Source organism: Epinephelus lanceolatus, chromosome 19, assembly GCF_041903045.1.
Source record: "Epinephelus lanceolatus isolate andai-2023 chromosome 19, ASM4190304v1, whole genome shotgun sequence".
NCBI classification, from domain to species: domain Eukaryota; kingdom Metazoa; phylum Chordata; class Actinopteri; order Perciformes; family Serranidae; genus Epinephelus; species Epinephelus lanceolatus.
In genome coordinates this window covers 13,852,898-13,870,368 of record NC_135752.1, presented here as the reverse complement: position 1 = coordinate 13,870,368, position 17,471 = coordinate 13,852,898, and the positions used below count along the sequence as shown (strand labels likewise).

The window sequence follows — 17,471 nt, the reverse complement described above, 5'->3', positions numbered from 1 at the left end:
GATTATCATAATAAGTGTAAAGGCAGAATTAGAGGGAGAGAAAGCACATTTCTTGAAGCTTTTTCATGTAAACAAGTTGCAGCTCATTAAGTTAATCTTGCACCGAGTACCTACCGCAAGAACCTCTTTTTCTTTGAGGAGTTCTCCATTACAAATTCTTTTGATCGGCCCTTCCTCCCCTCAAGTATAATCCAGGCATTTTCTTTGGTTTCGGTGTTTCCAGTTGTGATACAAATTTCGTATTCTTACAGAGAGAAAACAGGGACAGTTAAAGTGAAAAATAAACAGTCCTGCAACAACATAATACACAACCTAGTCCTTAGCACAGTAACATATGGGATAATTCAAAGTTGTAATCCCTAAGATTTTCATGAAATCAAACCCCATTTTTGACTATATTTGACAATTAATGGTCTGCATCTTTTCTTCAACAGCCATTTACGTTATACAGTATTTACATTCTGTATTTATCTCTCTACATAGTAGTTATTATTGTTTGGCTGCACTATAAAAACAGACATATACTGTAGTAGCTAGTCATGAGAGTTTGCTGGACTCCAGAATTCTGGGACCTGTAGTTTTAGGGTACAGTCACACGTGAGCAAAATGAACACTTGGGAATATTCGCCGCCGTTCACTTCCATTCAGTGCAAGAATAAAACCTTCGCCTCCAATGGCAAAGCAAAATTTGTGTCTTCGCATTGCATGGAGTTCAACTTTGGTGAACTTTGACCGATGAAGTAGCAACCTCAACCAACAGCAAAGAAGTGATATGGTTGACCACGCTTGTTGACATGTCTAACCAGCTGACAACGTATGATATTGGCCATGAAAGATACAAACCATATGAGAGATGTTGCCTGGCTCGTAGTATGGCGGGAAAATGGAAATCGTACCAATAACATCATAATTCACTGTATTTACTAGCAAGCTAGCTTCCAAAGACAACCTTCACATCCAGTAGCCCCCACATTTAGCACAAATATCGCCCCAGCAGGCAATGGTCACTTGCCTGCATTCGCTCATATGTGACCATACCCTTAAACTGCACTTGCTGTTACCACGGTAGCCATAGTTGTCATCAAATCAACCAGAACTGAAATCTCAAGGACTTTAAAATGTGTCCTTTGTGCTGGCCTTACTCGTCTTCTCGTTGAGGTCCAAGTAGTCGTTGTTAGCGCACGCCAGTTCTCTCATAATCTGTCCATCGTCATCATTCTTGGCAAGCCAGCGGTCACAGGGGAAACGAAATGTTTTGTCCATGATCTCATCCTTTACATCAATATACTCCAAGTGCCATCCTGGAGCAGGACCTGGGTGTAATGTGATCAGGAAGCAAAGACAAGACAGTAAGTAAAAATGTTGTCAAGAATGATGAAACAAGATGGATGCAGGGATCTTTCAGGCCAATGGGTAAAAAGCTGCGTCATCACTTCAGGTTTCCTTAAAGCCAGACAGTGATTTGTCAGGTGTTAGTGTTTGACAGTAGCCCCATGAAGTCATCCACTGTTCAGGTTTCATCAATATCAGAGTGGTGACTCAGACATCTCCTGTGATGTCAGACTAATGTGTCTGTGTCCAGATTTATTTTCGGTTCAGTGATTGTAATTTAAGTTGTAGCTTAAATAAACTTCAGTTATATAGCACTTTTCACCATGCCAATTACAAAGTGCAGATTTAATCAGCCCACTATGCAGAGTGACTGTTGATCTGAGGGCTGACCTGAGTTGTCGTGCCAGACTCGCACTTTAGAGAGGTCTCCCACGCTGAGGATATCTGAGAAACGGAATGTGTCCAACTGCTTGCGCTCGAACTTGTTGGACTTGTTGCACTCTTTCAATGCCAGCGTCCCCGTGTCTCCATTCTCTCCGAAAATGATGATCCACACATTGGCATCGGTGCCCGCCCCTGAGGAGACAGGAGAGTCACCTCATTTAGAAAAGTGAATCTGAATTTCTGCGTCACTCGAACAAAAAACATGTCAGATTAAACAAACAAGTGTTAGCTGGGCTAGCTCAGTATAGTTTCATTTAAATGTTATCATTATAATTACATTTCTACTCTTGACTTTTATTCTGACAGCATGAAACTCATAAAATTGTTAACTACAAAAATGCACTTGACCTCATCTATGAACAGGAGTGTGCTGACTATAAATTCAAAAGTGCTCGCAATTTGTTGTCGAACTTTCAGACTGCATTGCTGCCCAACTAAAGCAGGGATTTCTTGAGTTGCCAATAAATACTAAGATTGCAGAGCCCCAAGAAAAAAAAACCAGCTAACAACCAGACACACTATGCAAAAAGGAAAATGAGCAGCAGAGAGAGGTGCGTACTATGACTCAGACAACACATCTATAATCCCTCTGTGCTTTATTATTTCATTACTGTGAGTTAGACACCGAGTGAATGTGTATTAGGCGATGGTGAACACAAGCCTCACTCAGTCTGCAGCATTTTTTCAGAGACATGTCTGTACACTAAACTAGGAATCTTATATTTTAATGAACAGCCCGTAGTTTTAATGAGCAGTAATAGAAATGTAGATAGTAAGAGTTGCATTTAATGTTGCTGTTACCTTTAAATGTCTTTTTATGTACCTCCCTGTGCGCACATTTACATTCAATGCCTTGTCACATTAGACATGCAGATCATCCCACAATGGTCCCAAAGGAGAGCATTGCTATATGTTCAGCATTGCCTATGTAATGTTGTCTGCATGTGTGTGCCTGTGCGTGTGTGTGTGTGTGTGTGTGTGTGTGTGTATCAGCCTGGCTCATTATTCCTCCCAGACCCTCAGTGGTGGTGCAGGGCTACATCTTAGCTTCCAGTAACAGCCAAGGGCAGAGAGCACTCCTTTGAAGTCGGCTCAGACTTCTCGCCACGCTATCGTATTGATCAGCAGCCCTACTGAGCTATAGAAAATACCGCATGAAGAAAAGAGGGAGCAAAGCCGTGTGGAGGGTTTCTGAAGAGGATTTCTTTCATTACCACGTTTGAGTCAGACATGAATAATTCCAGATTTGCTCCTCCTGGAAAACACAAACGTCTGCACAAGGACAGGTCAACTGATGCAGTTTTTAAATCTGTTTTTTCCTCCACTGCAATAAGAACTCTGAAGACTTCTCATAAACCCTGATAGATGGACTGCACTTAAAACTCAATCTTATAAATCTTGTCTGTGAACTTTGTCCTGTGGTTACATGTGAATGATGTCTGTTTTGTTAGTCATGTGTCTAATGTGATGCTACTATATGTCTCTGTTTGATGTTACTGACACTTCTGTATTGAGCTTGCCCACCATGCTGTACCAAAAAGCAAATTCCACCAACCTCGGCTGTGTGTTCATAAGTAAATGACTGATGATTGATGAATAGCTATGTAACATATCCATGAACTTGGCCTTGAGCTTTGGATAGTGGTCAAAGGAATGACATTACAGACATAAATCACCCCCACAAGGTTGCTAATTTGGTGTTACAGGGTGGGGAATTCGCTCGTCTGAGTAATATCAAGCCACCCTTCACTTTGAACTTAGCCATTTAAGCACCAGCAGGTTGCCCTCAGGTGTCTTGAAAGAGTTCAGGAAACAATCAACAGGGATGTGATGGCAAGGTGGACCCAGGACACACTTGACAGATGAAATCTCTCATCTGACATTTGAGTCCACCAGGATCCCCCCAGGAAGAGCTGGACGATGTCACTGATGAAAGAGGATGTGTGATCTGCTCTGCTCACTGTGGATCTGACCTGATGCTGCCCCCCAGATGAAGGAATGGATGGATGAATGATGCCAGTTGGCCTAATTAGTGGACTTGAAATGGCCTCATCTGTTGAAGGTGTTTGAACCCATGCAGTAATTTTAATATATATTGGTCAATGGTCAGTTTAGCCCCCAATGTTAAATAGATGATTATGATGCTAATTCAAACTCTTCGGTTCCTGTGCCTCACAGGTTTGATCCATATGTGAACCCAAAGGTGTTCCCCAAAGATCAATCCTTGGCCCCCTTCTCCTCCAAAAGGAAGCTAGATAATTAATGGTGTAGGAAAACAGAAAACTTTTTTTGCTGCACAAAAATGGTTTATATTTTCTGAGTGTTTTTCCTAATCTTTGCTCTCTGCTTGTGAATTGAAACTGAATAATTTAACCTCTCCAGGGTGCTGAAAATAATAAAACTAAACAACAAACACTGACATATGCAACCTGTGATGATGAGTTGCAAGTAGAAAAAGCTTTTAAGCCAGAAAAGACTGCTTTACAGTATGTCTGATAATGCAAGCATATATTCATAAATTCACAATTTTTGGTTGGCTATACCTGATAAACTTAACAAATCATTTTCATAAGAAAGCTGACAGCAGTTGGCATGTGTTGAGGAGTTACCTGCACAATCACTGGTCTTGACCTGGATTATATAGGTGGTGAGCTCCACCATCATCTCTTCATCCACCACAGCAGCCATCTCGCAGATCATGGTTCTCTTGGGTCCACGTGTCTTGGACAGCCAATCTTCATAGGTGAACACAGACACCTCCTCTGTGGTCAGGTTGCGCATGATCACCTGGTTTCACAGAGTTCGTGACATTGTTTTTTCAAGCTCTACTATCACAGTCAAAGCAAAATAAAATTCAGTGGAGAACTCAAGTGTAACCAAAAGTGTGTGAACGTACAATACAACCTAGACTTAAATATTACTATTATTATTAGTTATATTATTATGTGATATTATGACATATTAAGATTTAATCATGTCAGCGTTTGAAGAATAAATACAAATCCATTTCTAAAAGTCTACAGCCATGCTAGCAGCTCTGTGAGGTTTTACATAGCCAAAATGAAGCTTGAATTAAATGCTAACATGTTTAAAATCAAAGTGTTAACACTCTGATTTTCAGCAGGTACAATGTTTACCATGTTCATCAGAGAGTATTGTTCGTGTTGGCTTGCAAGCATTTACCAAATAGTACTAAAGTACACCTGAGTCTGATGGAAATGTTATTAGTTTTGCAGATGCTCTGCCATAAACCAAAAGTATAAGACAAGTTAAAATTTTGACCAGTTGATGACACTGGAGGGAAAGCTAAGGATCAACCTGAACAATGTTAGCAAAGGTACTATAATTCATCCTGAGGGGGACATGATTGTCTGCACTAAATTTCAAGGCAATCCAATAACAGTAAATCTCATGGTGCTTTGGCATCACCAATAGGATTCATCCTCTGGGCACCATGACTGCACAACATTTTGGGATAGTTGTTGGGATATTTCAGTCTGAACCAAAGTGGTGAAACAAGATGATTATATGAATAAGCATTGTGTCATACATTGTCTTATTATGGACACTAGTGTGTATGAACACAAACCCTGCCTCTGATCACTCATCCTGGGAAACATTTTGTCACTAGACAAAGACCCAGCTCGGGCAGCCACACTCGTATTACCTCTCCACTCTGCATATTTATTTGGCCAGATTACTATGCTGGCAGTCTGCCCTGTGCACTGTTGTGTCCATTTCAATACATAGACCCAGCAATCCATAAAGGCAGCACATCTGCTTGTGATGCTGAACACACAAGGCTCTGTGCAGGGTCAAGTCAAGGAGATGTTTGCAGTCGCTGAGTCCCAGGCACGGACGGACAGGGCTCGGTATTGTTCCTGACTGCTCTGCTGCTCTGCAGGCATGGTGCCTTTACCAGAGAAGACATTTGCATAGGAAATGTGTTCTGTTTCATTTGGCCTCAGACATCAGACTGAATTTGGAGGTGAGCAGTGATGCTGTCCTCACAGGGTCAGCCAAAGGGAGAAAGTACTGAACCATTTTGGGAAGCTATGTATATTAATGCAGTCGATTATATCGCTGGGTTATGCATTAAAATTGTGATTTTTGCACTAGCACACACGGAATCACACTAAAAGGAAATTTAAGATGATTTTTGTTTTCTTTTTCTCTTTGTGTTCTCCCTCTGCTCACTACAGAAACACACACAGCTCATTACTGGCGTATGTGTGTGTCTGTGATACAAGAAACAGCAGCATGGTGAATAAAATGGGTCAATATGCTCACTCCAGGAACTCTGGGTGCTACTGCGTATGTGTCTGTGTACGTGTGTGTGTCTTTGTGGGTGGGTGAATCATTGACCATTCTCCTGCAGGCATGGGTAGATGTGTGTGTGTGTGTGTGTGTGTGTGTGTGTGTGTGTGTATTTGTCTGTGCTGTGTGATATAATAGATTGAACGATCCTGTGACCTACAGCATACAGTGCCAGAGTAAAAACACAAACCTGTGACTGCTTTGTACTATTGATTTTTTGCAAAAGCCAACAGTTACTGTTCTGCTTTTTATGCTCCAGGTTTTATGTTTTATGGACGAGATGTGCAGTTTCCTCTTCCTAATCAATTAGCCCTTGACAAGAATAAAGGAAATCTGTGCATAGTACATGATCAGCTTATTCTGGAGCCTTAAATCTGCTTAAAGCTTTCCTTTTGCTGTAATCTTTGACAATTTTCTTGCATGCATATCCTGAACACATGTCTCCTGATGAACAGTTATAATAAGAGATATCATCCATCTTATTCCACACATTGTTCCTCCATGTCAGAACCTGGTGCTTACAGTAGCCACTCAGTCACTTAAAGTTCAATGTGTTATACTAGTGGTGGCTAATGTTGCCATAAGCTGCTAGCCTTAGTCAGAGGTAAGGAGTGGGCCACAGAGGTTTTGTAAGCTCACACCTCCATATTTCTTTTATTTGGAGCCACAAACGGCTATATGCAACCTTAGCCTTATATGCAGTGGTACACCCCAAAACCTCTAAATAGACATTGATGTGTCAAATTGGTGGAGTTCTTTTTTAGGTGAACTGACCTGATCCAGAAACCAGTCAGGTCGACTTCCAGAGCCATCAATACGAAGCCTCATTTTCTTCAGTGGGGCAATGTCGTCGATCTCCATCTTGAAAGTGTCCTCCTGGCCGCGCTCAAACCTGTTATTTGCCACACAAACAACACAAAGTTTATATTCTGCAGTATAATGAAAAGATGTCTTTATTTTACATTGTGTGTGCTGGTGGCCACGTTTGGCTACCTGTCCTCGTTTTTCTGCAGCAGCATCTCCTCGGTGCTGCCGTTGGCTCCAAACACAGACATGAAGATCAGGGTGTCTGTTCCCGCGTTTTGGACGTCTCCTGTTACTACCGTCACCTCATAAATTATCTGACATGAAAATATGAGACATTTTATTCATTATTTTTCTTCACATGCTCACACAGGCAGTATTACCTCTAAAACTCCAATAGGATTTTATCTTCCAGGTACTAAACAATACACATAGTTATATTTTTAACATTTATAAGGCTGTAAATATCCATAATAGTGAATATGGAACATCGAAAGTATCTTTTTACAGTGATACAGCCGTCACAGGAACAGGACATGGAGAGGTACTCAAAAAAAGCCAAAGCTGTAAAGCTATGTTCTATTATTTCATATTTCCGTTGCTGACAGACATAAATATGGAGACGGGACACTCATCTTTAATAATCTTTCTTGACATTATGATCGTGCATAACTTTCACCCAATTTATCGAAGGACCACCAAAGTTAAAGGGCTCCACACAATCATGAACATAATGGTGTCATAACTGTTCTAAAAATCAGCCAGGATAAGCCCTCATTTTTTTAAGAGATGTCTAATACCTTCACCAATTAATCACCCCTCAGTAAATCAATGAATCATGTTGTGCAGCTTCCAGCTTTTTTCCATGTGACTCTTGCTGTTCCCAGCAAAAATACTTACTGACATCATATCAGCAACACTACACCTACCACTACAGTTTCAATGTCTATATCTGTAAAATGTGTCACAGACCTGATAAAAATATAAGTAGTTATTTTAATTTCAACACCTCTAGCATTTCTGTGGGCAGAATTCCTTCATTCGTCAACACAAGACTTTTAATGTGGCTTTTATATGAGGCAAACTCAATGTAGAAAGACAGAGGTGGCACTAGTAGTGCCGCAGCAACACTATCTATGTGGACACAACATGTGTGCAAGCTGCAGAAGTTCAGCTAGGTAGCCATCGTGCAAAGTTAGAGTTAGGCAGTGTGACCCGGGCGTTAGATTCATGAGTAATAGCACAATAATGTTCAAAATCTTTTCAATAAATCAAATGTTTGCACCTACATTGTGTATTAAAAGCAATGAGAATTATTTTTTCTCATCTCAAATGTATCTGAAATGAAGTGGAATGTGTTCTTTAAAGGGGCCATTCACCCCAAATCAAAAACACATATTTTTCCTCTTACCTTTTTCATACCAAGCTCAGTCTTTCAACTGGTTTTAGCCCATTTTCTATTGATTTATAACAGTTATTACTTAGAAATAAGAAACTGTATGAAAAGCAAACTTTCATTCCAGGCTTTTTGAGAGACCCCGCCCACTGGGGCCCTGGGTAATTGGTCCCACTTTCCCCCCACTACAATGCCTCTGCTCTTGAATATTATGAAACTAGATGGCACTTGGCCTGTGGTGCTCGAAGTGCCAGAAAAATACATTTGAGAAACTCAACAGCAATGTCTCTTTCCCGAAATCATGACCCGGTTACTTAAAATAACCCACAGACCTTGTTGTGAGCAGTTTCATGTAGGAACTATTTTCTTTCTACCAACGTGCAAAAAGAAGCATGCATTTACTGCTAGCTCGCATAGCACCACTGAGCTAGCTAACGTTACAGCTCAGTCAAGGAGGACGCAATTAATATTTACATCTCACACTGTCATTAGCTAGCTCAGTGGTGCTAGCTAGCTAGCTCAATGGTGCTTGGTAAGTTAGCAGTAGATGCACACTTCCTTCTGCAAGGTGATACTGTTGGTCGGTGTAGTGTGGTAAAGAGATACCAGTTCCATATGAAATTATTTTGAAATCCCAATTAAGCCAATATATTTACCAGATTTTATTTTATTAATTGGAAATGAATGCTTTTTAAGGATAGAAACTGATGATAGAAGATGATAGAAATTGACTCATTATCACTAGTCTGTTGCAGTGATTTGATTTAACTGTGATGTTCTCTGCTATATTACTGTGCTTTTGTCCATTTGCTCACATTAACATACCTGCTGGGAGATTGAAATGGCCTCCGCATCCAGCACGTTGAATACTCTAGCAGTCAAACCATCTCCTCGATCTTTGGCCAGCCAGCACTTGCAAGCAAAGATGTATTTGACCCCTTTGGTTGGCACAGCAACAGACAGCTCATCAACCAGCCAGCAGCTCTCAGGAGTGGCCCCATCATGGCCGAGCTGCAGGGAGGGCGAGAAACAATCACTTCAAGCAACGTGGGTGTATTTTTCTGCGTGGTCATGTGTGTGTGTGCACGCGTGAAAGTACACAATCATCACTGAAACTCTAAAAGCCACCTCCCTCACCTCGACCTTTTTGATCTCCCCCACATCTGAACCGTGGGACTGAAAGCTCTCCAGAGAGCCGGCCTCAAAGCCCTTCTTCCCGTCCGGCAGGTCCAGCCACAACCTCTCTGTCTGGGTGTGATTGGCCCCGATAATGATCACATAAGCCCTGCTGGTGGTGCTCGCATCCCGCTCAAGTCCAGTGCAGATGGTGATGTGGTATGGTATGACTGCACAGGAAGGGGACAACACTTATTCATTCATGAGCACAAGAGATTATGTAAAGATGTGTGTGTGTGTGTGTTAGAATATTCATGACAAACGTTCACAGAGCAAAGCTGAAGATTTTTCTTACTCGGGAGCTCAATTTCCTCCTCATTCTTCTTTTTACTTTTTTTGTTCATGTTACTGTCGACACTCTTCACTGTCAGGGCTGAGTTCTTCTTGCTGTTTAGGCTGTCTCTAACTCCTTCGTAACCCTGAAAGAACACAACACACACACACACACGGTAATGCTACCAAACACACCAACACAGATCATGCTTGCATCTATAGAATCACACAAAGTCTACGGAACGTTGGTGGCTTGATCCCTGGCCCCTGCAGTCTACACTGAATCCCAAATTGCTCCCGATGGCTGTGTCACCAGTGTGTGAGTGTGTGTGAATGATTATCTGATGAGCAGGTGACACCTTGTATGGTAGCCTTGACCACCATGTGAATGGTGCCTGTAGTGTACAGTGCTTTATAAATGCACTCCATTTATCCATTTGCAGTCCATTTACCTTAACATAGAAGACTCTCTGAATGCGTCTGTCCTCCCTCTTCCTGGACAGCCAGCGTTCACATAAGAAGAGAAAGACCTCTTCCGTATCCACGTCAACCACTTCCACCTGGTCCAAGTACCAGTCGGCACTCATCATACTGTTATCATGCCGGATTTTTATCTTGAAAACCTGTCCGAGGTCGACGGCCTCTATTGTAAACTTATCCACCTGGGGACACAAAACATGACCATTGCTGAAATGATAACACACTATAATCATGTATTACTTGTTTTTTTTGGATGATACATTTGCTGGAGCTCAGTTTTTTTTATAAAGCTGTTAACTGTGTCAGGATTTTTTGTCTGTCCTCACTTCATTGGATAATACACAAAATGTATTCTTACAGATCCCCGTTCAAACTTGTTGCTGTTTGTCTCCGACTTGCTGAGCTTCCTCTCCCCAGTGTCCCCCAGGTCCCCGTAAATTGTGAGGAAGACGTTGGCATCAGTGCCGCCTCCGTACACATCACCTGTCATCACTGATACTGTGTATGTGTGAGCTGTAGTGGGGACGACGATCACAGACAAGCACACGAGGGATCGGTTACAGGCAATTGGCAGAAAACAGAGTAAAAGAAAGCTATTTTCAATCACTGCTTGATGCCACTGTCACAACACAGACTCACTCAGGGATTAGAAAGGACCTGAAGGGAAAAGTGTCTTGTTTCCAAACTAATGCTCAGAAAGGTGCAAAAAGACAGGACCACAACAGGGAGATAAATCCTGCACATATTTTTGCATGTTTGTGTGTATAATGTTTGCATACTCTCCAGGGCATCTTCCACCTCCACTTCTGTGACTTTCAGGCTTCCGTCTCGTGATAGTTTCTCAGTGATGATGTCAGAGGGCACCAGCTCTCTCACGGTTTCACCATCATCCTCCGACTTGGCGAGCCAGCGCTCACACGGGAAGATGACGGTCTCGGAACCCTAGAGAGAACACAGTATTTTGTCTTTGTCCGAGCCGAGGCTCAGAATGTGAGATAAAGCATGAAATCACAGTGCTGGATTACCCTCATCTGTCTGTGAAGAGAACATCTCCACCTACTGACCAAAAATAGTTTAGGGCTGAGCAGTAGATGGGAGCACTAAGAGTCTTCTATTTGTCTGTCATGGCAAAGACAAATTTAAGTCCTGTACGACAAAAGTCCTGAAATCAGTACCAATAGTTGTTTGAGGCGCTTGTTCTTTATTTTGCATTAAACGCTACTTTACACTTAACACTCCACTACAGTGTCATCGCCTGCTGTTGGTCCTGGCTCTGTTTGTGTCTTTGTGTATGAATGATGTAAGAGCCACTATTTCATACATTCTTACCTGATTCATTAGCGTTTGAGTCCACCTGTTGTGGTTTTCCCTGATGTGTGTGTGTTGTGTCTCGTAATGTGTGAGCTGTGTATCTGACAGTTATGTTGCCTCTCATGTATGTGTTTGTAGCGTTTTATTCCTTTTGTACAGCACTTTGGTCAATGTGCTTTATGAATAGATATGAGTTGAGTTGACTTCAGAGGCAAATACTTTTCACTTCACTGCATTTATCTGATCTTTTATTAATAGTTATTTAACAGATTAAGATTTTCCTGCAATACATGCAGTATGATCATTTTATAAAATGGGTACCCAACATTATATAAATGTAATTAAAAATAGCCTCACCTTGACCTACAACTGTAGGTACTTACACATTAGTGCCTCAGTAATAATCATCCAACAATATAATATATAGTAGTATAACACTTAGTTTTTTCTGAATTGTGATTACTTTAAGTACATTTTGCTAATATTACATACATTAACTCAGGTCACATTCCAGCGCAGGTCTTGTATAGAGTGTTTTTATTTTGCAGTACTACACTGGATTGCGCAAGTTCAAAGGTAGCCTACTTTGAACCTAATTTCCAACTTACATTGGAGTTGATGCAATATTAACATTTTAAGAGTTGCAGCAGCTGAAATATTTCCAACATAGGCATAAGTTACAACTTCTTACACCTTCTTACAATCTTACACCTTGCCCTTTGTAAGTTTAAAGTCCTAAGTAAAACTTGGTTAACTTGGAAGACGAAGAGGAGTGCATTATACCGGCTGTTTTGAACTGACAACAGTTCTTTGTGATAGATTATACCCACAGGTGATCTCCTGTCTTTTATACTCAAAACACAAATGCTTGAAATTAAATGGTCTGAATGCATGCAAATGAGGTGCATACCACATTGCCAGTAAATATATAGGGTTAGACAGCTCTATAATTAACAAATGCTCATTTCTGACAGGCTATCATTATGTGTTTGTCACAGTTTCATCTGCCCAGTAATTGTTTGGCATTAAATCACTCTATGATGGTTTCACCACTCGATGTCACTGTTGTTACTCTGCACGAGCTGTAGGTTATGGTTACGTTACCTAATCATAATGCTTTGTCCTAGCTGATATACATTCTTGTTGTTGTATTTTTATGATTTGCTATTTTTTTTCCATTAGACAGTACAGTGCTTTCACCTTATTGGCCACAGGAAAACATCTTTTACTGTGACAGTATTTCTTTTAGTGTTGACTTTATGCCAAAGTAGCTAAGATGAACCTTATGTCTCCTTGGTGCCACCAAACATTGACAAAGCTTTATGATCAAACTAACTAGTTTCAACATATCATTTTGTGTGGACTTTACAACCCAACTTAAAAGAGACATATAGCTGGTGCAACAGGCTGCTCCTACTTAAAAAAGAATCTGTCCACCATTGGCAGTACCTTTCCCTTCCTGAGCAGACGTCTGATCTCCACTCTGTCCAGATGCCAGCCTGGGTTGACCCCCCGGTTGTCATGGCCGATCCGGATTTTTTCAATCACATCTCCCAACTCCTCTAGCTGCACAGAAAGCAGAGCATATCACTATATGAACACTGCATTCAGTATTGTATTTACTGTAGTAAATACACTCATGGCTTTGCTGTTCTTCATTGGTCCTCTACTTCTACTTATGTATCTGTTTATCACTATACACTGTTATTGTACCTCAACAATAAACATGTCCTCAGCTCCTCTCTCAAAGTACATCCTCCTCTCCCTCTTGTTCACACACAGAGACTTCTGCTGGGTGCACACTGCATCTCGTCCATACAGCACAATGAAGACATCTGCATCCGTACCGGCTCCAAATATGTCACTTGTGAAGATTTTAATTTCATAAGGAACAACTACAAAATGAAAACAAATAGGAAAAATAACCAATTATGTCCATCAAATGAGAAATATCTGCATTTTTGTGAGTGTGATGTAGACTGTCATGCAATGACATTTTACATGGTGTGTAAAGCTCCGTCTGAAGAGGATTAGGGAACAGGTCCCTGACGATAGCTCCATCATCCTCCCCTTTATCCAACCAACGGCCGCAAGGGAAGCGCAGCTTCTGTCCAAGAGACGGGGCATCAATCTCCACCCAGTCAAGAAACCAGCCTGCTGATCCTCCTCCTTAAACATTGACACACATTATTGTGATAACACATGTAGACTCATTTGCATTATTCACTGCACAGGCTGGCTGTCTGTCCTACTGTACCACAGTTGTCATGTCCAACACGCAGCTTCTTCAGTGGTCCTATGTCCACAGCTTCCACGATGAACTCATCAATCATACCCCGCTCAAATTTATTCTTATGAGTCTTTGAAGCCTTCAGGTTAATTATCCCTGCAGACGCACATATTATAGAGCAGTTTAATCATTTATATAAAAATGCACACAGATATCAATGCGTAGTCTGGAGTTTTACCTGTGTCATCCTTGGTGCCATACAGGGTCACAAAGACATTAGCATCAGTTCCTGCGTACTTTTTGTCACCAGTTTTTATCCTCATGTTGTAAGTTGTTGACATGGCTGTGATAACAAGAATTCAGAATGAATGAAACATAAGGCAATCTTGTTCTTAAATATTGTTCCTATATATTAATTTAAAAAAGACAAAATGTCTTCTTCAGAAGTCTCTTTGATTCTTCAGTGTTTCTCTTGTCTCGGGGCAGCCATTATGTTGCTCTCACCTTTCTGTTCCAGACCAAGTGTGGCCTCAGAATCTTCCTCATCATCATCATCTCCTTTCCTCATAAAGGCCTCGTCCACAGGAACAAGCTCCCTAGCAAGCTGTCCATCATCCTCATCAACAGCCAGCCAGCGTTTACAAGGGAAAAAGTACCTGAAACAAAACATATACCGAATGTATGTTCCATGCAGTGTGCAGCCTGCATCATACCAATACAGTAATCTCTGTTTAGTCTTTACTGTTAAATGTTTCCGTGACCAAAAAGACAATGGGCATCTTGAGCTACATGGATCCCAAGTCTCCACAGACAGGCCATCACTTAACCAGAATGTATCAGAGTACCATTTTACACCACACAGTGGAGCTCTACAGACATTTTATGTGCAAAGGCTCTGTCTGCTGATTAGGATGATGTTGTTTTGTGAAACCTGTTGCAATGATCTGGTGTCTAGAATGACTCAACAGGGTGTAAATAATTTCTTATCTATGATATAAATGATTGATAAACCATATTTTGTAATTAAATGGTTAATTCAATTATTCATGGCTTTGTGTGAAGATGCAGTTGCACATCTATATCTGAATTTAAGTGCTGAGGGATCTTTTTTTTTTCATTCTAATAAGGCTGCAACTAATGATTATCTTCTTTGTCAATTAATCTGTCAATTCATTTACTGATTATTGGATTAGTTGTTTGGTCTATAAAATCTCGGAAAAAGGTGAAAATGGAGATCTGTGTTTCTTAAAGCCCAAGATCACATCTCAAATGTCTGTTGTTTTGACCACAACCCAAAGATATTCAGCTTACTGTCACAGAAGGAAAAGGAACTAGAACATCATATTTAAGAAGCTGGAATCAAAGCCTTTTGACTTTTTACTGTAAATTACTGTGTTTCAAACTTTATTTATTTGTTTGTTTGTTTTGTTTTCTTTTAATTTCTTTCTTTCTTTCTTTGGGTTTGTTTGATGCTAGTTCCCCCACCTGTACTGTGTTGTGTCATGTGTTTTGTTTGTTTTCATGTTGATTACTTGTCCTGTACTCAAACCATTTAACTGATTAACATATTAGCTGGTGATTAAATTAGTTGGCAACTAATCAGTTAATCGTTGCAGCTCTACTTTCTAACGCTGTCATGACTTACGTTGTGTCATCTTTGCTGTCTACAATCTCCACTCTGTCCAAAAACCAGCCGGCACTGGCCTGACTATTGTCATGTCGAATCCTCAGCTTCTTCAAGACCCCTAAGTCAACTGCTGTGATGTTGAAAATGTCCTCCTGGGTCACATGTGAACAAAACAGTGACAAAGGGTCAAGAAATGTCACAGGTCTCAGTTTAGCAGTCCACAAGAGTGTCATTACTTATTTATTTAATCTGTATTTAACCTGCAAGGCTCCTTAGATCCAACGATTCTTTGACAATAGAGGGTAATCCAGGAAAACAGAATCAGTGATCACAGTTGTGATCATGTAGAACACATCAGATCAAATAAATAAATCTATATTACATCATCTCATTAAGTAAAGTAAACACATATTCCAAAATGTTAGACTGTTTCTGACTGACTGTTGTCAGATTATCAAATAAAAAAGAGCACATCTAGAGCTGAAAGAAACCAAGCTTACTTTGCCTTTTTCAAATTTGTTCAGGTTGTTTCCCTTCCTGAGCCGTCGCTCCCCAGTGTCGCCAGTCTCTCCATAGATGTTGATGTAAACATTGGCATCAGTCCCCGCCCCCCACATGGTCCCAGTAAAGACATGAACCTCATATGAGTTCACTGTCAGAGAAAACACAGTTAGACACAGTCAGAACATCACAATTAGTGGCATGGATACAGGTATTTTTGTAAACAGTGTTTTTCCCTGCCCACCCCCCAAAAATACCATCCAAACACACTTAATAACCTCCTAAGACCCAAACTATTGATTGGTATGCATTTTTAATTTCTCCCAGCTATCTGGGATCAGTACCCCATAGGTTTAAATACTAAATATTGTCAATGATAAAAGTCCCAATATCCTCAAATGAGACAATAATAAAGTTCCAATGTCCTCAAATCAATACTTCCTCATTAACAGGGTCTTAGCTTGTTACAGTTGCTAAAATCAGTCAAATTTGTTGCCATATCAAACTACCAACATTTTTAATCATAAATAAACAAGTTTCAACCATTAAATTTAATCAGGTTTGGACCTTGTCCACTTCTGTGTTGGGATCGGCTGCAGACTGACTTGGCTGAAGAGACGGCTGCCATCTTGTTTTTACATGGATCAGTGTATTGGGCTCTTACTACCACTAGATGGCACAAAAAGTGTCCACTAACAAGGACAACAGGTCTAAGTTAAGTAGGAGGAAGTATAAGGACAAGTAAACTCAAAATGTAATGTCCTTATATGAGGACACAGGGTCTCAGGAGGTTAAAAAAATCTCTGTCCAAATAATAAGCGCAAAAACACAAGTGAAGAGCTGTATACAGCGTGTCAAACCAACAACCGACGAAATAACTCTAACCCTAAAACCATGCAAAAGGAGAAGAACAATATGGCCTCTGTTGCTCAGTATTGCAGAAGCGTAACTGTACATTTATGTGAAAACATGTAAAAAGTCCTGTAAGCAAGGTGAGAACGTCATCTGCCATTACACTAATTGCCACTTTTGTGACCTATAACGCATTTTGTGTGTAGACAAAAGGCCAAAACGCATAAAAGTTTTCAAAAAACTCGTGTGGACAAGGCCTGAAACTATCCATCTAGCATTTGGAAGCAAATACCAGTGGATCAACACATTACATTCACACTCTGATTACCCTCCAGGTCTTCATTGTCGTCAGTCAGCAGCTCAACCACAATCTCCCCATCCTCCTCATCCCTGGCCAGCCAGCGGTTACACGAGAATGTAAATGCCTCCACCACTTCCTGCAGCTCCTCAACAATCTCCACCTCCTCCTCCTCTTCTTTCTTCTTCTTTTTCTTATCCTTCTTCTTGTCTTTCTTGGTCTCCTCTTTCTTCACCTCAACCTGCACCATAGCCATCGTCAGCCTCTTGACGTCCACTGTCTCCAGGAACCAGCCGTCTCCGATACCCTTCCCATCATGGTAGATACGCATCTTGTAGATCTTACCGACATCCAGAGCCTCAATCTAGGTTGTGTGTATGAAACAGTGGTCAAACCAAGGACTTAAATCTTCCATATACATTGACATAAC

At 40.9% G+C, this 17,471-nt stretch overlaps 1 protein-coding gene across 1 annotated transcript in view; it reads right to left on the bottom strand.

The window, feature by feature from the left end:
• loxhd1a (lipoxygenase homology PLAT domains 1a) overlaps window positions 1–17,471 on the bottom strand; it is a 37,907-nt gene that overhangs the window by 1,170 nt on the left and 19,266 nt on the right. Inside the window, exons 19-39 of the mRNA XM_078161945.1 lie at window positions 17,072–17,405; window positions 15,891–16,042; window positions 15,409–15,542; window positions 14,268–14,419; window positions 14,002–14,106; window positions 13,791–13,919; window positions 13,535–13,699; window positions 13,247–13,428; window positions 12,983–13,099; window positions 11,002–11,164; window positions 10,581–10,735; window positions 10,195–10,404; window positions 9,765–9,888; window positions 9,431–9,639; window positions 9,119–9,304; window positions 7,087–7,214; window positions 6,868–6,985; window positions 4,386–4,563; window positions 1,723–1,908; window positions 1,143–1,313; window positions 115–244 (exon numbers count right to left, since the gene is read on the bottom strand). Coding sequence (XP_078018071.1) covers window positions 115–244; window positions 1,143–1,313; window positions 1,723–1,908; window positions 4,386–4,563; window positions 6,868–6,985; window positions 7,087–7,214; window positions 9,119–9,304; window positions 9,431–9,639; window positions 9,765–9,888; window positions 10,195–10,404; window positions 10,581–10,735; window positions 11,002–11,164; window positions 12,983–13,099; window positions 13,247–13,428; window positions 13,535–13,699; window positions 13,791–13,919; window positions 14,002–14,106; window positions 14,268–14,419; window positions 15,409–15,542; window positions 15,891–16,042; window positions 17,072–17,405 — 3,428 coding nt within the window. The remainder of the gene's footprint in view (window positions 1–114; window positions 245–1,142; window positions 1,314–1,722; window positions 1,909–4,385; window positions 4,564–6,867; window positions 6,986–7,086; window positions 7,215–9,118; window positions 9,305–9,430; window positions 9,640–9,764; window positions 9,889–10,194; window positions 10,405–10,580; window positions 10,736–11,001; window positions 11,165–12,982; window positions 13,100–13,246; window positions 13,429–13,534; window positions 13,700–13,790; window positions 13,920–14,001; window positions 14,107–14,267; window positions 14,420–15,408; window positions 15,543–15,890; window positions 16,043–17,071; window positions 17,406–17,471) is intronic.